Below are 22456 nucleotides of genomic sequence, written 5' to 3'. Positions count from 1 at the left end.
GCTGTCTGTCTGTCCTTTGATGCTGCCTCTCAGTCGCTGTCACATGACAGCTTCTGGCCAAGGCTGGGAACCTTTGCTAATCCAGGGCCAAAGTCCTATTGCTGCACAGGAATGTCCTTCTAGCCAAATTGCCACCATCTTTAGGAGTTCTGCTGGGTCTTCACAGCTTGTCCTGTTGAGTATTTACCTTCTCTTACAGAAGGAGCGGTGGGGAAGTCACAGGACACTCACCTGAGGATCCATCCACTCCCACCACCCAGGTGAATGTAATTCTGCCCTAACTGTGCATGATCTTGGGGGAGGGGAGTTCCATTTGTGAAGCTGTGGGGAAGTCGTCGTCTCTGTCTGGTGCTTCAATGTGCCTGCTTTAAGGTCGGTACCCCCCCACCTCCATCCTGCCACGGCTCTGGAAGGAAACATTGTAGCTGGTCTTAGCTACTTTGTGGGTTCTTTTTCTTCCCATCCTTATGACCCCACTTCACCCCCTAACACTAGATAGCAGAGAAAAGAGGAAAGAGTGACCTCTGAATCCAAGTTCTTGCTTTTTTGTTTCTTCTTTCTTGTAGCTTGTCTTTGCTACTTTGTGTGTTCTTTTTTTCATCCTTTATCACCTGCCTCCCATTTTACCTCCTCTCACTAGATAGGAGAGAAAGAAGGAAAGAGAGAGAGGGGGGGGAGGTATCTCAGAATCTAATTTCTTTCTTCTTGTTTCTTCTTTGAACATAATTATTAGCAAACTGAGACCAACAATCACCCACCCTGCCTCTCCCGGCCCTAGCATTTATAGACCCTCTGAAAAATTCCCAGAATTCCAAACATCACACAATCACAGGAACTATTTACAGCTGGCAAAAACCATGTCTCTGCAAGAGCACGAGGCAAATCATAGTCAGCTGCTGCAAAGCAGCCCCATATCCCCACACATGAGATTAAAACAAAAACATATTCTTATAATATTTCAGTGTTTTTTTTTTAAAGAAACCAAAATTCCAGAATTCTCACTACAAAACCTAATAAACTCATTGGTTCCCTAGTGAACTTTGGTCAAATAGCATCTCAAATTATTGTCAGGGCCTTAGGAAGGGGAAAGAATTTTAGCAACACTTACAAAGCCGCTTCCTGGTCTCTCCCCTTTGGGGGCTTCCAGTGGCACCTTGTGCTCGGTTCAGCAACTCACTGATACGGATAATTCCAGGGAAAACCCACAATGGACAGTATAGCCAGGAAGCTGAATGTGCCCGAACCATGTGGTTGGTGTAGAGCAACGATGTGGTTGGTATTGACAGAAAGAATCATCTGAAGACGGGCCTGTTGCAGGCATTCCGTGGATATTACCCTATCTAACCCTGACAGTGACTGAGCAAGGCAGCTATTCAGGCCTCACTATTGCAGGAGGGCACAGACACAATGAATGCCCAGCCAATCCTCTTCTTATGCTTGGTCTGGCCCATTTGCACGAAAGTGTTAACTTCAGGCAGAGATGGCTGTTTCCTGGCTGTCTTTCTGTCTCTCTCCTCCAATGACAAAGAGCATATGAAGTTCTTTGTAAGCCGGGCCCTAGTTACACACTCTGACTTTGAAGCTAGGAGTGTGTTAGTGACCAGCCTCTTCCTGGAAAGGTAGAATTGAGGAACTAATTAAAAAGAAAGTCCCTGATTATCCTGGTGAGCATCAGAGGTCAACTTGACATGGCCTAGTGTCATCTGAGGGAGTCTCAAGTGAGGGATTGTGTGGGTCACTTTGGCCTGTGTCTGGGAAGATTGTCTGGATTGTGGGATGATGTGAGAGGGCCTAGGCTAAGCAGGTGGACCTGGGATATGTAAGAAGCTAGCAGTGCATGAACCTGGGAGTGCGTCAGAGAGCTAGACTGCAAACAGTTCCTCCATGACTGATTTTGCTTGAAGCTACTGGCTGGAGTTTCTGCCTTGACTTCCCCAGTGACAGACTCTGTCTTGAAAGTATAAAACTAAATTAACCCTCTCCTCCCTACATTGCTTTTGGAATGTTTTTATCATAGCCACAGAGAGGAAACCAGCTGGTTCCCTACTCCCAACAGTTCCAGACTCCACATAAACACAAAGCAGGACCCTCCTAAAGGAAAGTCTCCCCAGAGAGCTTAAAGGAGGTCAAGCATCTCCCTATGCAAACAGGGCAGTGCAGTACAGGCTGGTTGCTAGGGCCGTTTGTGTCCTCTCATACCCAAACTGAACCCAAATACTGGCAGGAAACTCCCTTGCTCTAAGCTCACGCCTGCCCTGATGACCCAGGAGGAAACCACAGAACTATTTACTTAGCAGCCTTTGAAGTTGGCTTTTCCCTTCCCTGCCATGCTGCCCGTCCCTTCCAGGTCCAGCAGCAGTGAGTGACCAGAAGCAGGCCATTGCCAGGTATCCTTGAAGGGCAGGGAGTCTGTCCAGCCACGCCCAGGAAAGCACGCCCGTCCTGGAGCATGTTCGGGTGTGGCCTTGGAAGGTATGTCTCTGAGCTTGGTTTCATGACTGGGGAGATGTCATTAGTCTAGACCGTGAGGAAACGTGACCATTTAGCTTGGGAATTCTAGGAGGGAGCTGGTGTCTATGCAAATGGACTTTCATTTGCCCCCTTTCCTCTATGTGTAGATGGCAAAACACTGAACAGGAGATAGAAATGCCTTGGGAAGAAATGAGATGCAAGTGATTCACTTACTCAAAACTCAAATTGCCAGGGAGTGAGGCCTGGGCAGAGGGCTGGGCTGTAAGAGCGTTTGCTCTCAAGCACGAACACCCAAGTTCAGATCTCAGTGCCCAAGTTCAGACCTCAGTGCCCTTTAATGCCTGCTAAATTCAATCCTGGAACCTACAGGGTAAAAGGAAAAAGCAGACTGCTGCGAGCTGTCCTCTGACTCCTCATGCATCCCATGGCACAAGTGCATGCCCTTGCAGTTATCAATCAATCAATCAGTCAATCATCAATCAATCCATCATCGATCAATCTTTTGATCATCAATCCATCATCAGTCAATCATCAACCCATCATCAATCATCAATCAATCCACCACCAATCTTTCAATCATCAGTCAATCCATCACCAGTAAGTCATCAATCAACCCATCATCAATCAGTCAGTCAATCATCAATCAATCACTATTTTTTGAAACAAGGTGTTGGATCTGACAGCTGGCTCAGCAGTTAAGAGCATTTATCTCTCTTACAGAGGACCTGCCTTTAGTTCCCAGCACCCATCTCAGGTGGCTCACAACTACCTCTAACTCCAGTTCCAAGGGATTGGACAGCCTTTTCTGGCCTCTGTAGACACCAGCACATATGTGTTACACATATACACATGCAGTCACTCACACATCCACATAAAAATCACTTTTAAAAGTGAGGGATGGCTGCACATGCCTGTGACCCCAGTACTATGGAGTACAAGGAGGAAGGTTGTTGGGTCTTACTGGCTGACAGCTTAGTTCTAGGTTCAGTGAAAGACCTTGGCACAAGAAAGTGAGATAGTGATAGAGCACACATGCACACATGCACACACATACATGTTCACATACATGGATACACAGAGATATACTTGCATACATGTTCACATGCATACACATGCACATACACACACGTGTACAATATACACATATTGACACACACATATGCATGCATGTTCACATGCACACACATGCATGTTCACATACATGGATACACACAAAGATACACTGTGTATACACACATATATATGCATGCATGTCCATATGCACACACGTTCACATGCACACAAATGCACACACTGACACATACATACACATGCACACATGTTCACATGCACACATTCACACACATATGCACACATACACACATGTTGACACACACATACACATGCATGCAAGCAGGCAAAAAACAAAACAAACCTGCTAAAACCTGGCATGATGCCTTTAATCCCAGCACTGAGGAAGACTCATTCCAGTCTCGCTCATTCAGTTTGAAATGTGACTTGGTCTCATTTATATTGTTCCCCACTTTCTGGACTCTCTCTCAGTCAACTGAGGACTGTTCTTGTGGAACTGTCAGGGGACAAGGTCTCATGAGACTCTTGTGGGTTTCGTGGGTTCTGGGATAGGTGAGCATTTCTGAGAGGCAGGTTCCTCTCCTGGCCTCAGGGCCCAGAGCCTCCATCTACCAACATTCATCCCTCTTATCTCCTACCATCTGCTTTAGATATGCAACTGAGAGCAGAGGTCAGAACAGAACCAGATCAGAAGGGCTTTGCTTGGCCAGGCCGTTTGGCTCTGCAGCACACCTGGATCCCATTCCTAGACTGTCCGGCTCTGATTGGTGCCCACTGCAGGCTCCGCCTCCAGCTCTTTGGATGAGAAAATATGGACGCCTGTGTTTTAAGAACTGAAACTGTGTAGGTATGGGAGACGGTGGCAATCTGATTGGGCTTCTGAGCAAATGGTTCTAAAGACAGAGGAGGGAAGAGCAAAGGAGAGAGAAGAGTTGGACGAATAATGAAGGTCAAGCTCAGGCGCATCACTGAGCATGTGCGGCGGAGACGCTAATAAGCGGGGGAGGGGAGGGACTTAGGAGGTTCGCCGAGGGGCTAGCAACCCTGAGGAGCTGTTACCACGGGAAGGACAGACCTGTGAGCCCAAAGAAGCAGAGGGAGAGAATTCACATCCTGGACCAGGGGGAGCCCCTGTGGGAGGAGCGTCGGGCTCCAGGACAAGTGTGCAGTCCTGGAAAAACTCAGTGTTGTCACACGAGGGCACTGGGACAGAAAAGAGAAACGAGAAATGGCCAGACTCCATCCTAGCTCCATCCCCCAGTCTCACAGTGCTGCCTCCCACAAATCCAGCCCATAGGAGTGTGACGGCAAAGGGTAGAAAGTGGATCTGGTCAGTGTGGACCTACAGGCAAGTGAGGTAAGCCAGGAGGTGTGTGCAGAACACTGTGTGAAGCACTGTGGTGACTGAATCTGTGAAAACCCCAAAGTCCCTGTGTCCCAGGTCCTCGCAAACAAAGTGTGAACTGAGTAAGCTGGACCAGGGTACCCAGGGTATCTTCCGGAGAGTCCTATGGCTGTGACATACTGGAGTTCACCTCCACCAGGTTCATACTGAACTCCAACCCATTCAGTCAGGGGTGCGAGGGCCAAGGCCAATCTGAGGTGGGTCCTGGGACTGGCCAGTGTCTTGGAGTTAGCCCTGGTGCTCCCCTCTTCCAGTGAACCTATAGGATGCCAAGAGTCAACAGGAGGGGACTTTCTCAAACGTTCTTTTCTCCGCGGTGAGGAAATTCAAAAAGAAAGAACAATGTATTCATCTCCAGAGAGCAGTGTCTTGGCAGAGCTGCAGGGCTGCATCTCACTGCCCTGCCCCCCAACACACACTCAGTTCCTGATAACCAGAGGTGAAACCTGAACAGCAAAAGGGAAGTCTCCAGGCTCCTACGGGGCATCAAGTCCTGTTTCTAGATGGTTTCAGTTCTTAAAGACACAGGCGTCCATGTGTTCTCACCTAATGAGCAGGAGACAGAGCTGTGAGTGACAGCCAGCCACGTCCGTCTGCATGGCCCAGGGGCGAGATGAAGATACACCACAGAGGCTGCCCAAAATTCAGCCTTAAAGGGTCCCTCTAGTTGTGAAAAGTCTCATCATTCTTATTAATGTAAAGACACTGTCTGGACAAGCACACAGATTTGCACAGTCAGCTCAGGGCTCTGTTTGTGCCTCGAGTTTACTCTTCTAATCTACAGGGTTCAGATGACTCAGGAAAACCCAAATAATGGCTTTCATTGGCGGTGGGAAGGCTCAAACACACACCCTCAGAGTCACTTGCAGGGTGACCTCAGAACGATGCCACTGTCCTTGAAGTGTTCCCAGAGCACCCGTGGGTCCTTGGAGAACTGCCAGAGGTCTTGCTACCTTCTTCTTTTTTTTTTTTTTTTCCTTTTTTTTTCGGAGCTGGGAACCAAACCCAGGGCCTTGTGCTTGCTAGGCAAGCACCAACCCCCTTGCTACCTTCAAAGCATTTGTTCACAAATATAAATTCTGTTTTGGTTTCTGGTATAGAACAGAGGAAAAAACAGAAGATGAAGCAAAAAAAAAACAAACAAAAAAACAAAAAAACAAAAAAAAAAACAAAACAAAACAAAACAAACAAACAAAAAAAAAAAAAACCAGGAGGGAAAGATGGGCCAGGACAGGAAGGCAGGAAGCACGGGAGGTGGTTCGTGTAGCCCTTGCCACACGAACATGAAGGCCAGAATTCAGATCCCAGAAACTCATGGAAAATGCCAAGTGGTTCACCTATAGTCCTAGCCCAAATAGGAGAGGGATCTACAGAGCAAGTGGGGCTCCCTCCATATCAGTGGGCTCTGGCTCCAACTGAGAGACCCTGCCTCAGAGAAAAAAGTAGAAGATCAGTGGAGGATATTCCCAAAATCAACCTCAGATAGGGGGCAACACCAGGCTCTCCCGCCTTCCCTCAGGGCTGTGGTCAGAATTCTGAGCCAGTAGCCTTGGGTCTGATCTGTGATGACATTTTTGGTTTTTATTAGGAATGCTGGATTAGCAAATATCACGCTGGAACACGCAAGGGTATAGGCGAGCAGTCTCAAGGGACAAGTGTGCCCTGAGCACTGCCAGAACTTGGGATAAGAGCCCATCAAGGAAATTCCACCAACCTCACTATCACTGGCTACAGAGAGACTTTTGTCAAGGGTCAGAAATGAGGATGGTGACAATGACAGGAAGCTGTTAGCCACGCTTCACTCTATTGTCCCAATGGATAGGGAAAATGATTCTATTTTCTAGTAGCTATGACCAAGTACCTGGCAAGAAGCAACTTAAGGGAGAAGGGTTCATTTTGGCTCCTCGGTTTAAGAAGGGACAAGGGGCCTACTAGATGGCTTAATGGGCAAAGGGGCTTGCTGCCAAGCTTGATGACTTGAGTTCAATCCTTGGGATTCATCTGGTAGGAGATACCACCCCCCACCTCCATCTCCACAAGTTGTCTTCTGACCTCCACATATGCACAGGGACATGCATGTGCCTCTCCTCCCACAAATAAATAAATGAATGTAAGTTTTAAAATAAAAAAAAAAAAGGACTGGAGAAATGGCTCAATGGTTAAAATGGCTGCCCTTTCAGAGGTCCTGAGTTCAATTCCCAGCAACCACATGGTGACTCACAACCATCTGTAATGTGATCCAATGCCCTCTTCTGGTGTGTCTGAAGACGGCACCAGCATTCTCATAGACGTGAAATCGATCTTTTTAAAAAAAAACTTAAAAACAACAAAAGAAAGGCTGTGGCCCATCATGTCTACTAAGGGATGTAGCGGGAGGAGGGGCAGCTGGCCACATTTCTGCTGCATGAGGAAGCAGAGAGGAATGCCGGTACTCAGTTTGCTTTCTCCTTTTTCTTCAGCCTGGGACCTCGGCCCACTGGAGTTTGCTGCCACATTTAAGGTGGTTCCTCCCAGCTCCGTTAATTCCATCTAGAGAGTACCTCACCCACACGGACAGGTTTGTCTCCCAGGTGATTCTAGACCCTGTCAAACTGGCTGTATTAAAGTGTCACGTGCTGGTTGCTGTAAGGACAGTCCCCAGAAGCTGCCTTCTCTAAGCACCCACAGTGCTGAGACTCTGGCCTTGACCGCTCATACTTCAAGTTGGGCTGCATTTCTGAGAGTTCTGCTACAGGGGCATGGCTGTGCTCTCCCGGGGCAGGGGCCTCCCCAGGTTCAGAACCCTTGAATCACCACTATCTATCTCCCTCTGCCCTTTTCCCTCCTTCCTGGCCCCCTCTCTTAAAAACCTTACTGTGCGGCATGGAGAACCCCAGCAGGAGCTCCTGCAGGGAGAGAGAAGGCACACTGGTGAGGAAGCTTGCTTCTTTCTCAGCTGTAGCTGGGGCCAAGCCTACAGCCTCTTGTCAGTAAGTACACCCAGGGCTGCAGAGAAAGGCCCCATCATTGGGAAAGAGAAGGGGCTTTCAAGTCTTTCACTTTCCTGTCTGTCATTGTTCTTAAAGTTTCAGGGTAAAACTAGGGCCTAATGCAGCCACGAAACACCCGAGCTGTTCAAGGCAGGCCTTGTGCAAAACGCTGCAGGATTTCGGACAGGAAGTTGTGTGGCTGTGTGGGCGTGAGGACCAGCTTCCTCCCTCTCTGACACTTTCTACGCTTTGGGGACCTTGCTCAGCAGTCTCCCCTCCCCCAAGCCCAGCAGACCCTCCTGAGGCCTCACACAGCCTCTGCCCCAGCAAGAGTGAAAACAGCAGGGTGAATCCCATCCTCTCTCATCCCTGTCCCTCATCTCCCCTAGACACGTGACCATTTCTGACACCACACAGGACTTTCACTTCTTCAGAGTAGAAGCACTTGTAGAGTGTCTGGTTTTCGGAATACTTGTCCTACCCTGCTTTCTCAGAGGAGGCTTGATCTTGTTATCCTTGTCTGGGTTCCTTGCCTCTGAAAGCATAGTTTCTAGGTAACAAGCAGGGGCGGTCTGTATACCCTGTAGCTACGGAGGGAGTCTCAGGAGTTCAGAAGCTAATTTGAATAGAGTTATTGATAGTGGATAGAGCAATTTGCATACTGGAACTAAGTGGGTGGCTCTAGGATGTTTAGGAAATGACCCACAGAGTCTGTAGATTCTGGGGCTCCAAATCCATTTCTCACAGATGGGCTACCCTTAACTGCAGTCCCTGCCAACATTCTGCTACAAGAACATGTCAGATTCAGATTCCAGTAGCAGGAGCCTGCCCTGATCAGCTGCTGGGAAGGCACTGTGGCCCAACTTGAAGAACTCTTGAATTAGTGCCTCCCTCTCCTGGAACCTGAGAGCCTTGATCTACAAACTGAAGGGCAGAAGGCATGACTTTAACGCTTCACGGACTTAAAATGCTGTATCCTGTGATTCTCCCAGCAGACGTAAACCTTGTCATCTAACAGCAGCCTTCTTCAGCCTCAGAAAGGAACTGTGCAATTTTAGCCCTTGCATGTTAAGAGACCAGGAGGAGGGGTGCCTTCCAAGGCAGAGGGGCTTGCAGAGTAGCCAATATCAAGCCCTTCGTCCAGGAAGGGCTACAGTCTATTCTCTTTCTTCCTGTTGCTTTTCTCCTTCTCTCAGACTTTGTTAACATGTGCACGGTATGTGTACACATGTTCTTATGTACCAGCACGTGTGCATTCGTGCACACGGAGGGCAGAGGTCAACGCTGGAAGTCCTCCTCCTCCAGTGCTTACCCCTGCTTTTTTCTTCTTCCTCCCTCTTCCATGTCCCCCAGACAGGGTTTTCAACTAAATCCAGGACTCACCATCGAGCTGGACTGCTGCCTGCTGGCTTCACCTGCCTCTCCTCAGCAGTGCTGAGGCTGCTGGTGTGCCCCAAGGGTACCTGGCCTTCACCGTTTACAGGGATGACGGGGATTGGAATGAGGTTCTGCATGACAAGCACTTCACGGGCTGCGTGATCTCACCATCGGAGCCTCTTTCTCTTCCCTTTTCTCTTCTTTCGTTTTGTTTTTTTTTTTTTGTTTTTTTTTTTGCCTCCATACTTACAACAAAGTCCTTTCCTTTCTGTCCCCGATTCTTGTTCCCGTTACAAGAAGGTTCCATCTAGCCAAGCCGTGGTGGTGCACGCTTTAACCCCAGCACTTAGGAGGCAGAGGCAGGTGGACCTCTGAGTTTGAGGCCAGCCTGGTATACAGAGTGAGTTCCAGAACAGCCAGGGCCACACAGAGAAAGCCTGTCTCAAACAGCAACTACAACAACAACAACAGCAAACAAGAAACAAAAAAATGGCTCCAACTTCCACAACATTGAGAGTCCAGGGAAACTTCGAGGAGGGCAAAGGCTGCTCTCCTGGGTTTTCTTACAGCTTTACTTGGCCTTCTGGTGTGTCTGCAAGAACAGGTACTTGGGAAAGAACTGCGCTTCTCCTCTCTCCAAATGCTTGTTTACTTAAAGGAAGGGACAGCTCATCCACTGATCCTCTGCTGAATGGGCAAACGGGGGCACTTGGGAGGCCCAACCAGAAACCAAATTCTCAGGGCTGAGAATCAGCCCAGCAGTTAGAAGCATTGGCTACTCTTGCAAAGGACCTGAGTTTGGTTCCCAGCCCCCATGTGGTGGCTCACAGCTGCCTGTAACTTCAGGGGATCCAACATCTTCTTCTGACGTCTAGGGACTCCTGTTATTAAAGTGTGCAGGGCTGGTTTCTGGATGTGCATAGACATGCCCTCAGGCATACATATAAAATAGAAATATTCTTTTAAAAAGAAGAAAAGAGGGGCTGGGGATTTAGCTCAGTGGTAGAGCGCTTACCTAGGAAGCGCAAGGCCCTGGGTTCGGTCCCCAGCTCCGAAAAAAAGAACCAAAAAAAAAAAAAAAGAAGAAAAGAGAAACATTCCACCCATGTGCTGTAATTCCAGCATTGGAAGGCAAAGGCAGGGGGAATTCTTTTAGTTCTAAGCCAGTCAGGGGTACAGAGTAAGATCTTGTCTCAAAGACAGACAGACAGACGGATGGATGGATGGACGGACGGACGGACCGGGCGGTCGATCAATAGATAGATAAAACAATTCTATGGCTGAAATGAGGTAAGCTATACCAGATGGAAGACTGGGTAACATGAACAGGCGTGAGCCACAGCCAGCTCACTCTCTGAGACCAAACTGGGTCAAAGACTTCTGGGAGCCTCAGTGGCAAAGGAAATCCCACAGTCTTAAGATCTGCCATAATCACAGGCACTTCCCATCGACTGTGGATGAACACGAGGGGTGCCGGCAGTAGGATGACCTACCCAGAGGAGGAACTCTATGAGCCCTACACCCATTCCGAGAAGATGGACAAAGGAAACACGGTAACAATCTTTATTTTCCAAATTCTAGATGAAAAGACCCTGCCTAAGGACAGGACGGGCTAGCTGCCAAAGTGAGGGGGGAGCGACTCACAGGGCCTTCTCACTGGGGCCTCTGGATCCGCCCCACCACGCTGAGGCCGGAAGTCAGGTGCCCCAGAGCACAATGCTGAGCCCAGGCTAGCCCCACAGCTCCCTGGAGCGGCAGGGCCACGCGTACCCCTGGACACAGATGTGTAGAGAAACTCCTGAGTGTGCAAACCAAGGTTCCGAGCCAGATAAAAGAGGGGTGATCTGGGGCATCATCGTGGCAGACAGCTGGCCACGGGGTCTGGCCGAAGCTGCACAAAGTTCATCGGGCAGAGCAGCAGCGGGCACATCTTCTCGTGCTCCTTCAGCGCCTCACTCAGGTGCCGCAGCTCCTCCTTCAGCTTCGCGATCTCCCTGCGCAGCACAGAGTTCTCCTGCTCCAGACTCTCATGTTCCTGTTCAAGAGAGAGGAGAGGCGGAGGCAGGTGGGAAGGTGTCCGGCCCTGGTCCCGCTCTTGGGAGGTAGAGGCAGGAGGGTCAAGAGATCAAGTCCAGCCTGGGCTACCCCAGACTCTTCAGATCTGTCTTTCCACAAGAACGAAACTGTTCTAAAAGCGCGGCCCTCCTTTCTGAGTCAACACCACTGAAGTATAACGCACGTAAAATGTGTCTATACTGACTGTGATTCGGGGCATTATGACAGAAGAACCGACCTGTGCTAACACAGAGAACATCTCCACCATCTGAGGTGGTCCCTCCTGTCTGTCAGCATCAGCCCTCCTCCCCCAACGCCTGCTTTGGGAAGGGTTCTGGTGGGCTCACAGCCACCCCGACAGCTATCCCCACACTGGAGCAGTACCCAGAACGCCATGCCTTTGGCTGTCCTAACAATGCACGGATGCACGCTGTCTCTTTTTCCTACCGCATCAGGCTGCAGAGGCTCGGAACTGAAGGAGGTCATTCCCCCAGACGTGAGGAACTCCTCACATGCAGGGCTGGTTCACACATCCACCTTGGGATGGGCATCCATCTTCGAGAGACGGTCCCTGCCAGCTCTGCAACATTCCATCCTCTCTGTCCTGAGAACTCCTCTCCTACACATCTGCCCACTGAGCTGGGCTCTGCCTAATGGAGCCACACAGGAAGAAGTCAGTACTTTGTAACCTCAGCTGTTGATAGGTGATAGACTCATCCCTCCCCCTTAGAAGTTCTTCTGGCCTCTTGGTCACTGTCTGTGACACCCTCCAAGTTGCCAGGTTCACTGAGAAATGTTGCCCCCAGCATGCAGTGTGTGGCTCTTGGGAGCATGCAGGGGGCTGAATCGGGGATCATCCTCCTCACGCTGGACCTAACCCGATGTAGACTTCCCTGAATTTGCAGGAAGCTGAGTTCCAAGTGCCTGAGCAGCTTGAGGACAGGGCTTCCCCAACCACTAAGTCCTACTCTGTTCCTTTCTGAGATGCCACTGTGTCACCTCACGTACACGAGCTGTCACAGAAGTCTACCTCATCCAGCGACTTGGTAAACAGTCTTCCTCTCCATCCAAGTCACTGAAAACATCTACAGCACACAGCCAACAGCAGATCCGCATGGCACGCCATACCAGCGGCCCTCTCCAGGCCGAGAACGTCTAAACCTTGCTGAACCATTGTTTCCATTCAGGCCTTGTTTGATGAGACTGTGACTCAAGCATACTGGGCCCTACCTGAGCTGAGGGCCCAGCCTCATTTTCCATCACACCTTCTCTATTACTAATCATTTTTAATAAACGTACCTAAAGAAGTCTGGCCTTTCTTCCCCCTAGGACACGTGTACACCCTCAGCTGGGCCTGTGCAATTCCCCTCAACCTGACTGATTTTGTCCTTTTCTCTGTCAGCCAAGCATGAGCTTGCCACCTCCAGGAAGGCTTCCCTGATCACAGCACATACAGGTCTCTCATTCTGAGATCTCACTTACATAAGTAATGTCTCTCCCCAGAGATCAAAGACGAAGAGCCCCCAGGAGCTTCTACCACTCTCTTCAGAACCAGCTCATGTGGTCCAACTCTTGTGTGCTACACCATCTGTTCCCCCCTCACCTCTAAGACCCTTTCTTCCTTTCGGGGACCCAAGAGGGACTGCAGACAGAGGCCATCTCCGGAAGGCCACTCCAGAATTCTGTCCAGGGCAGCGGCCTCCTCTCCTCCCTCCTGCAGGCTGTCCTGGATCAGTTGGCCTCACACGTGCAATGACCCTATTCGGTCTCCCGTTGCCCTGGTGGTCCACCTGTGACCTCCTCTACACTCTAGCCAGGTGAAGTCCTGGTGTTCTGATCCTGTGCCCTACACCTGCACACGAGACAGGTGACAGAAACGAGGAGCCCCAGCAAGCTCCGTCACTGGATCTCAGTTTTCACTGGATTCCACACTCCACACAGCCTTTCTATAGTGCCTGAGTCTGTAGCAAGATGCCCGGCGCTGCTGAGCTCTGCCTCTGGCGTCGAGGGATGCTCAGCCTGACTCTACCCTGAGGTGGGTGCCACAGTTTTCTCAGGCCACTACTCAGGGTCGTTTGGCACCTGCCTCTCCCAAGTCTCCTTCCACACACATGCATCGTGCAAACTAGAGGACTTCATCACGGCGTGTGGCACGTACTCTATGGCTCCCCCTCCCCCACCCATCCCGTTCCACATGCCTCTCCTGTAGTCCCTTCCTCTTACCACAGGGACTTTCTTTCCTGGAGTTTACGTTTTATTCTTAAGTCAGCTGAGGGACTTTTACTGAACTGGTGGAATAGGGGGAAAAAATTAAAAAAGAAGCAATAAAAACATCCAGGTGGGACTGATCTTATAAAGAAGAGGCCCTGGGAAGGGGTGGAGGGGGCCACAGAACACACACACACACACACACACGTATACATATAATTATTGTATATTATTGTATATATCTGTATATTTGTATAATATTGTATAATTATGTTATTGTATATATTATTGTGTATATGTGAAATATATACAATATATATTATATGTATATAAATACTAGGTAGGCCTCAAAACCTAAGTTGCTTGGGCTGGGAACCTGGCTTGCTTAGCACATGCTTTCCTAGTGTGCACAAAGCCCTGGGTTCGCTCCCCAGCAAAACATACAACTGTAAGCCTAACACTGAGGAGGTAGAGGCCGGAAGACCACAAGTTCAAGGACAACCCCAGCTACATACAGGGTCTGATGCCAGTCTGGGCTACACAGACTGTCTTAGAAGAGCCTGGTGTTATCAGATGCAGCTGATTCTCCTGCAGTTGCCCTCTGACCTCCACACGTAAGCCATGGCACGCAGGCGGCACTCAAATGCACACAACCAATAAATGCAGATGTAGTGAAGCAGACGTCATCTGAGGACGTCCGAGGATGTGTCACCCTGCTTGTATCCACCAGACGAAGCTGGGGACCCTGCTCAGTACCTGTCAGGGCCCAGCCCAACACCTACCCAATGCACACAGTAAGGGAGGAAGCCAGTGCCAATCATGCTGCAGTTGGGAAGTCTTGTCTTGGGGTTTCTTTCTAGGTCAGTGTCTTTGAGGCATAGGACACAAATGAGGACCTACAGAGCTAGTGACGAACGGGGAGAATGGGGCTTCAGGAGAACATGGTCACAAGTGAGACAATAAGCTCTGAGAGGCCCGGAGACTCAGGACCCCACGCCCAGTGTCAGGGTGAACCCCAACTCTCATGCATCACCGATTCCTCCTCCTTTTGGCAGAGTGGGCCCAGATTTCCCCACAGTAGTTACCAGAATGGAGATCTCGGGGCTGTACAGCTGTTCTATACGAAAGCAGTTCCAAACAGAGAGAGCTTCACCCACTGTGTCAGTTTCTAAACCACGTGTGTCCTTCCTTGGCCTTCTCTGCGAATGTGCAGTATTGACAGCCCCATGACAACACTTACCACACTCACACTGCTCAAGTCAGTTGTCAGCTTGTGACATTTAAGGCTTTCAGGGCTGCCGATGTTTCCACCCTTGTCTGACTCAAAATCCTTTCTCAGTCTGACATCTTTGGTGTTCCGTCAAATCTGACCCACTTCTAAGCCACCCTCAGTGTAACACAGTCACTCTTCAGTTTTATCTCCACTGCCGTACACTCAACCTAATGCTGCCCGGAGAGAAATGCAGCCCAACGTCCTAGATGAGGCACAGACACTGAGGGTGAGGGGCGTGTCCCATCACCTCAGCTCTCAGCAGCTGTGACCTTGAGGGAAATTCCTAGTAGCCAGTCAGCTTAACCCAGCTCTCAGCTTGGACTATTCTATCTTGAGGGATAGGACACAGGCTTGGTAATGGACAACCAGGAGGAGGGAAGGAGCCAAGGAACTCATGAAAGTGGGAGGTCAAGGTATGTTGAGCTCATGGGTGACCAGAGTGAATGAGGAGCAGGGAAGAGAAGGGGCCATTTTGAACAGTCTTCATCCAAACACTCCCTACTGCCCCTTTGTGGTGTTCCTAGAAGAGAAGCACACAACCAGAGCTTCTGAGACATTCAGAACATTGGGGGTTCTACTCTGCGTTCTAGGAGAGAGGAGATGACAAGGAAGCGCCCAGGTCATAGGCCACTCCCCTCACAGCATCAGGCAGTCCCAGTTAACAGGTGTGAAGTCTCCATTCATGATACCCTTTCCTCAATTTAGATGTGGCCTGGGAGTCCGACAGGTCCCCCGGGCTTTTCCCTATGATCTACAGGGATGTATTAAGTGTCCTGCACCCTACCACTGGATCTCAGTGACAATACTGTGTACCCCACTTTCCACCAGCACCCCACCTCCACAACGCAGAGTTAATCAACCCAACATAAAACAAGGACTCCCCACTGCTAAGGCTCCTATGGAAGGAGGCTGGGGGTACCAACCGGGGATTCCCCACAGGGTGCCTTTGGGTCCACCAGTCTTTCCGCCTTTTCATTTTCCCAAGACAATTTCTTACTCTCGCATGTCCCCTGTGACCAGTGACCCTGACTGTAGCTACTGAATGAAGCCAGGTCCAAGGTTCACTGTGGCTCATGTGCAGACAGAGCCCCAGCCCTGTCCCACCTGACACACAGAGGTGGTTTTCCTGACCTGCATCTCTACCCCCAGTGAGGAAGAGGGGACTGGCTTGTGAGTTAACTTTCCCTGTTCTGGAAAAGGCACATCTGTCAGGCCACACAGACATCAGGCAGAAGAACCTGTCAGGGCCCTATGCAAGTGTGTGTCACCCCTGGCTTACAAGGGACAAGGCAGGCATAAAGGCAGCACTACTAAGGTCCTGGTTCCCTTGGTTATCACGCCCAGCTGAGAGACACTGAGAGAGAGAATGAGTGTACCCTTTGCATGGTACCCATGTGGTTACGGGTTTCCACCTGTGGCAGGAAGAACTCTGCCCCCTAAAGATGCTTCCTGCAAAAGGGATTTTGCAGGTGAGACTAAGGAACATGGAATCTGGGTGATCATCCATGCTGGCCCAACAAAATCAGGGCCTTCCTACATGGGCGGGAGAGGAGGCCATGTAACAATGGGACCGGTATTGCTTTGAAGGTGGAAGACCCCTAACCGAGGAGCTCCCTAGATACTGACAGAAGAGTGGAAATGAATCCTCTCAGAGGGAGCACAGCCCGTCAACATCCTCATGGCAGTGCAGTGCAATGCACTTGGACGGCTCCCTGCCAGCTGGAGAGGATAACGGATTTGTTGGGATTCATTCCAGCAGCAGTAGGAAATGACTCCTGTGTTTCCTGAGGACACACGTGAGGTCTTTTTTTTTTTTTTTCCTCTTTGAGATTCCACAGCAAGACTTCGCCCCCAGGAAGTGCCTAATACGTACTTTGGAGCTACTGGACTCTGCTGCACAAAAAACCTTGTCTGAGACACTTGGTTATGTCTGCACACACGGTCACTCAGGACTTACAAATAACAACACCTGATTTGGACTAGGCGGGGCTGGCTGTCACTCATGACCAGAATACAGGGCTAGACATCAACTAGGAACCCTTGGTCCCCTGAGAAGACTACCTGGCAAGACAAAATGACCTTAGAAACAGGAAGACCTTTCCTAAAGCTCATGTGGAGACCCCAGCCTCCAGGCCTCAGCCCCCTGGCCTTCAGCAAAGAGTGACACGGTGCCTACCAGGCTGTGGGTTCCTAACCCCGAGTCTCAGCTCCCTAGGGCCTGTGCATTCTAAATGTGGTCGGACTGCAGTTTTCAGACACCTTTCCCCTCTCCTAACTGCTGACTGACTGAGCTGAATCCCCTGACCAGCTCTGGGGAAAACACCCAGGGCAAGAGAGCAGGAAAGCACTGCAGGGCCAGAGGGAGCTATGGGAAATCTTAACTCTGCACGCCAACCCGTGAACAGTAAGAGTAGAAGCCATCACCAACTCCTCGCCAGTCCTGGCTGTGTGGCTGTGTGGCTTTCAAACGTTGCTCAAGCAAAGCAGAATTCTGGGGTAAGTGGCAGAGCCAAACGTGTGCCCCACCCCCACCCCCAACTGGCTGGCCTGAAAACTCGTCCCCAACACAGCAATTTCAGGAGGGAGGACCTCAGAGGGATGAGTCACAGATGTTCTGCTGCCTCAAACAGATGAAACCATTAATTGATGGATGGGTGGTGACTAATTGCGGAAGAGAGTTCTCTGATTCACTTGCTGTCTGTCCATCCTGCCGCCAGCATGTGACCACACAGCACGAAGCCCTCGCTAGGCGCTCAGCAGATGAGGCCCCCCATGTTGAGACCCCGAGCCAAATGTCTTCTTTATCAATTACCCAATCTGTGGTATTCAGTAATAGAGAAGGCAGACTCAGATACAGGCTCCCAGCGAGAGATAAGAAGGTGGTTAAGCGCCATCAGCTACCACGTGAGAAGAGAAAGTCCAGGGTGAAGAGACCACAGCCAACCTCAAAAGTGCATCCTGCAACAGAGCCCCGGAGACACACAAGCAAGAGGTGAAGGCCTGACACTAGCACTGGGCACTCCTGGAAGCAATGAAGGGATTGTTAGGTGCAGACAGCAGGACAAGCTAACAGAGAAAAGATGAACAGGCAGCAAGTGTCACACCTTAATCCATACCAACATTTAAGAAGACAGAAGGAGGAGGGGGAGAAGAGAGAGGGGAGGGGAAGGGGAAAGGGAGGAAGAAGAGGAGGGGGAGGAGAAGGGGAGGAGGGGGAGAAGAGAGGAGGGGGGGAGGGAAGGAAGGGGAAGACAGTGGAGAAACTGGTGGCAGGTACCTGTCATGGCACTTAGCAGGCTGAGGCAGGATTGAGACTGAGGCTAGGCTGGGTTACACAGTAACACTGTGTCAAAAACAAACAAAAACAAAGGCAGGGGTAGAAAGGCGAAGCCAGGGGCTGGGGATTTAGCTCAGTGGTAGAGCGCTTACCTAGGAAGTGCAAGGCCCTGGGTTCGGTCCCCAGCTCCAAAAAAAAAAAAAAAAAAAAAAAAAAAAAAAAAGAAAGAAAGAAAGAAAGGCGAAGCCCGCAGGCATGGAACAGTAGCTGAGATTCTTACAACTGATCCACAAGGCATAAGGCAGAGAGTGAGAGAGCTAAGTGGGGATGCCGTAGGCTTTGGGAACCTCAAAGCCTGTGACACGCTTCCTCCAAAGGGGCTGTACGTCCTAATCCTTCCCAAGCGAGTCCACCAGCTTCCACACTGAACATTCTATGTATGAGCCCACAGGGCATTCTCTTTCAAACCACCGCTCGCAGGATGAGGCAAGAATCTGAGAAGGAATTGAAAGTGTAAAGAGCTGTTTTGCTTAGCTTCTTCCATTTTTAGTTTTGGTTGGGAGGGGTCTCAGGTAGCCCAGGCTGGCCCTAAATTTACTATGCAGCCAAAAATAACCCCCACAAGTACCATCTAACCCAGATTCATTCATTCATTCATTCATTCATTCATTCATTTTCTTTCTTTTTTTTTAAAGACAGAGTTTCACTATGAAGCCCTGATTGGCCTAGAACTCACTAGGTAGACCAGGCTGGCCTCAAACTCAGATTTGCTTGCCTTGCTTGCCTCTGCCTCCGGAGTGCTGGGATTAAAGGCATGTGCCATAATGCTCAGTAATCTTTTCTTTTCTTTCTTTTTTTCCTTTTTTTTTTCCTTTTTTGAGACAATACCTCATGTAGCCAAGGCTAGTCTGAACGTACTCTAAAGACAAAGTTGACCTTCAAACATCTAAGAGCTGAGATTACAGGCATATTCCACCATGGTTTATTTACACGGTGCTGACCCAGGGTATCTGTTGGTATTCTGTCTAAGCTCCACCCCCACAGCTACCTGGCAACAGCCAGCTGTGTCTGACTATAAAGCAGCCCCCTCCTCTCCCTCTTACTCCTCTCTTGCTCTCTCTTTGCTCTTCTCTTCCCTATCCCTTCTCTCCCCATTCCCCTCCTTCACCCCACATGCCCATGGCCGGCCTTTCTTCTCTTCTACTATTCTTCTCTCATTAAACCTCTCCACATGGAACCATGTTGGTTTGGTGTGCTTTGTCTGGGCGCAGGCCAAGATTTAAACCCTGACATTGGTCCCAACGGTATCTTTGTGCATATTAGGCAAGCGCTGCACTGAACTGCTCCCCCAGAACTTTAAGTACTGTTAGCATTGTTATTGTTGTTTCTTTAGACAGTTTCTCTGTTGTCTGAAACAGCCTCAGCCTAGGTACTCTGTCTCCACCTCCCTGTTTCCATCCAGCTTTTGTTTGAGTGCACAGTGAGAGAAAATCAAGTGTGGGAAGAACCCAGGGGGCTGGAACTGAGAGGAAGAGGCCTGTGAATACATAAGCAAAGCAGTAGACTGGAAAGACCCAACAGAATCAGACTGGAAGAACTGGCGATGGCCACAGTGCTGTCATCATGCCCCATCCCCTGGGTAGAGGATGACTGGCTGTCCCTGTGGCTGTCCTGTGAGAATGGCTGTCCCTGTGGCTGTCCTGCAAGGATGGCTGTCCCTGTGGCTGTCCTGCAAGGATGGCTGTCCCTGTGGGTATCCTGTGAGAATGGCTGTCCCTGTGGCTGTCCTGCATGGATGGCTGTCCTTGTGGCTGTCCTGCCAGAATGGCTGCCCTGACCGCAGGCTTACCTCGTGAAGCTTGTCAGCCTTCTGTGTCTGCTTCTTTCGGCTCCTCTGAGCTGCAACCCGGTTTTTCTCTCTTCTTCGAACCTTCCTGTCATCATCCTTGGGGCTCTGGGGATGACATGTGGGGAGGTGAGACTCTCAACCTTTCTCGATTTGCTCACAGAGCTTTCATCTGGTGCCCTGGATGGGGTCCCCTGCGGCCCCGTGGGCTGCTGAAAGCCTTTGTCAGGAGGACCCTTTCTGTGCTGGGGCTTTGCTACATTGATCTCCACTCCCATCCTGGAAAGTGCACAGAACGACTGTCGGTTTAAAATGAGGAATAAGAGGTCTGGGTGTAGCTCAGTGGCACCATATATGTGTGGGATATGTGAGGCCCCGGACCACAAAAAAATAAAAACACTAAGAGACAAGGAGGAATAAGAAACTCAGGTTAGGGAAGTTCTCCAGGTATCATGGCCAGCATGAGGGTGAGTGGGAAGTGGAACTCAGGTCTGCTGGTCCTCAAACCAATGCTCACAAGCCTCTGCCCTGCAGGGCTTCTGCCTGGAAGAGCGCTACTGTCACTGTTCATCCACTAGTGAGAAAGACCGGGGTATGTGCTCTCTAGAACTTGCTGTGCACAGCCTTTAACGACCGCACACTGTCGAGTCCTTCTGAAACTGTGTACAGACCATAATTATGCAGTTAGTACCAATCTCAACCACACAACTCTACCAGTACATGGAAAACTGTGGAACACCAATGACAACATGCTCTCTTGAACAATGCCTGGCTGACATTTTCTTTTCAGGGGCCAGGGGCTATCCCAAATGCAAATCTGTGATTCGTCTTGAGAGTTCTTAACCAAACATCCAAAAATTCTTCATGAGGTGGCACAAAGTGGGCAGGCAGAAAAAATGCCCTTGTCACAGTGAGGGGCTTACTCAGCGGAAAGGGTTTGCTTTCCAGAACTGCATTAGACACTGTCAGGGGAGGAAAAAAATTGTCTAGAAGGTGTCTAGATGGGGAGGGAACTTAGCGACAGGCTCTTGCCTGGCCAGGTGAGGCTCGGTATAATCCCAAGCCATGATAAAACCCAGAGGCTGGTGTACAAACCCAGGGCTTCAGCCAAGAATCTCCAGCATAGGTAAGAAGAGACATCAGACTCAACACTGGGGGTGGCATGGAGACATCATTCAGGAGAACACAGGTGTCAAAACATGTCTCCCAGAAGTCCTCCTCCTCCCCTCCTCCCCCTCTTCTTCAACAGAGACTCATGTAGCCCAGGTTGGCCCTTCCCTTTCCTTCCTAGCTCTGGGATTCTATTTCTGCATCACCACACCCAAAAGGTCTTACAAACATATGTGGAGCATCCGGGGGACATGCCACATGAACAACGTAACCAGCTTTACACCCTCACAAACCCTATTAGATGCATGACCCCCAACCTTCCAATGTATATAGTAACTGAGATCCTGCCCTGCACTCAGGATACTGCTCCCCTAATATAACCTGAGATTTGACCTCACTGTGCTTGACAGGAAATAATGCCTCTTTAGTCTCCAAAGCCGACAAGTCTGGGAGCCTCCTGTCCTCTGGGAGCTGTCACTGTAAACTGGACCCATCACCTGTCACGGAGGATCGCACCTCCCCACTCAGCAGGAATGTCATATGGAGACACAAATCACCCATCGCTCACATAACCTGTGTACACATCCTCAGGAGAGAGATGCTATAGAGTTCATCTTATAGATGGGGAAACCGAGGCTCGGCTAGTCAGAAGCAAATAGTAGTACAAGGCCACCCCAACTACTTGGCTCAGACTTCCAGGGTCGCCCTGGGACACTACACATCAAGTAGAGAGTTGGGAGTCTTTGGGGGAGTGACTAAGAAATATAAGACCTGGTCTGGATAAAGGTGGCCAAGAAGTGTTCCAACAGTGGTCTCAAGTTGGCCCTCGATTTGGTCTCAGCTTCTTGTGACTGCAGCTTTGAAAGTTAGGGACAGCAGGGAGGGCTGATCGTATTGGGGCAAGGAGTTTCCACCCGTGCTGGGGGTGGAGTCTGCCCACTAGAGACACAACCCCACACCCGCAGGTTGACCGGTCCGATGTTCCCCATACGGATCTCAACCAGTAGGTTGGATGCAGGGACGAACCGCCCCTTTGGGCTGAATTCGTAATATCAGAGCTCCAGGCTCCCTCCCTCCAGCTCCCACAGGAGGCAAGGATGCAGCGGCCCCCAGCAGCGCGGACCCACGTGTCCGGCGCCGAGTCCGGAGCGGCTGCAGCCTTTCCAAGCGCTCGAGGCGCACCGAGGGGACTCACCTGGAGCTCTGGCCTCACCCTCACCCGGTCCCCGCACCCGGCCCCCACGTCCACTACCTGCGGCTGGTTCCCAGGCGCCGCCACGCTGCTCTGCAGCACGCCGCCCGCGGGGGGCCCTTGCGACATGCCGCGCGCTCGCCACACGGGGCGCCCTGAACGCGGGGCTCTGCTACCCGCGCTCCGCCCGCATCCCCGCAC

The 22456-nt window shown here is 50.4% G+C and overlaps 1 protein-coding gene across 1 annotated transcript; it reads right to left on the bottom strand.

Moving 5' to 3' along the window:
- Window positions 1–10845: 10845 nt before the first annotated feature.
- Window positions 10846–22429, bottom strand: Batf3 (basic leucine zipper ATF-like transcription factor 3). The gene is made up of 3 exons (NM_021865.2): window positions 22316–22429; window positions 19957–20061; window positions 10846–11329 (listed from the first exon to the last, which is right to left on the bottom strand). Exons 1-3 carry the CDS (start codon window positions 22382–22384, stop codon window positions 11147–11149), a joined length of 357 nt encoding a protein of 118 aa, NP_068637.2. The 5' UTR covers window positions 22385–22429; the 3' UTR covers window positions 10846–11146.
- Between the last annotated feature and the right edge of the window lie 27 nt (window positions 22430–22456).

This window comes from Rattus norvegicus, chromosome 13 (genome assembly GCF_036323735.1).
Source record: "Rattus norvegicus strain BN/NHsdMcwi chromosome 13, GRCr8, whole genome shotgun sequence".
Taxonomy (NCBI): domain Eukaryota; kingdom Metazoa; phylum Chordata; class Mammalia; order Rodentia; family Muridae; genus Rattus; species Rattus norvegicus.
The sequence above is the reverse complement of the archived record's forward strand: the minus strand, read 5'-3'. Positions and strand labels throughout refer to the sequence as shown.

Bases quoted from the DNA above. Each gene is read 5' to 3' on its own strand.
- Batf3 (NM_021865.2), bottom strand. From the start codon at position 22,384: ATGTCGCAAGGGCCCCCCGCGGGCGGCGTGCTGCAGAGCAGCGTGGCG. The intron at 20,062-22,315 runs GTAGTGGACGTG...TGTCATCCCCAG, and splicing joins CGCCTGGGAACCAGCCGCAG to AGCCCCAAGGATGATGACAG. The intron at 11,330-19,956 runs GTAAGCCTGCGG...TCTCTTGAACAG, and splicing joins AGGCTGACAAGCTTCACGAG to GAACATGAGAGTCTGGAGCA.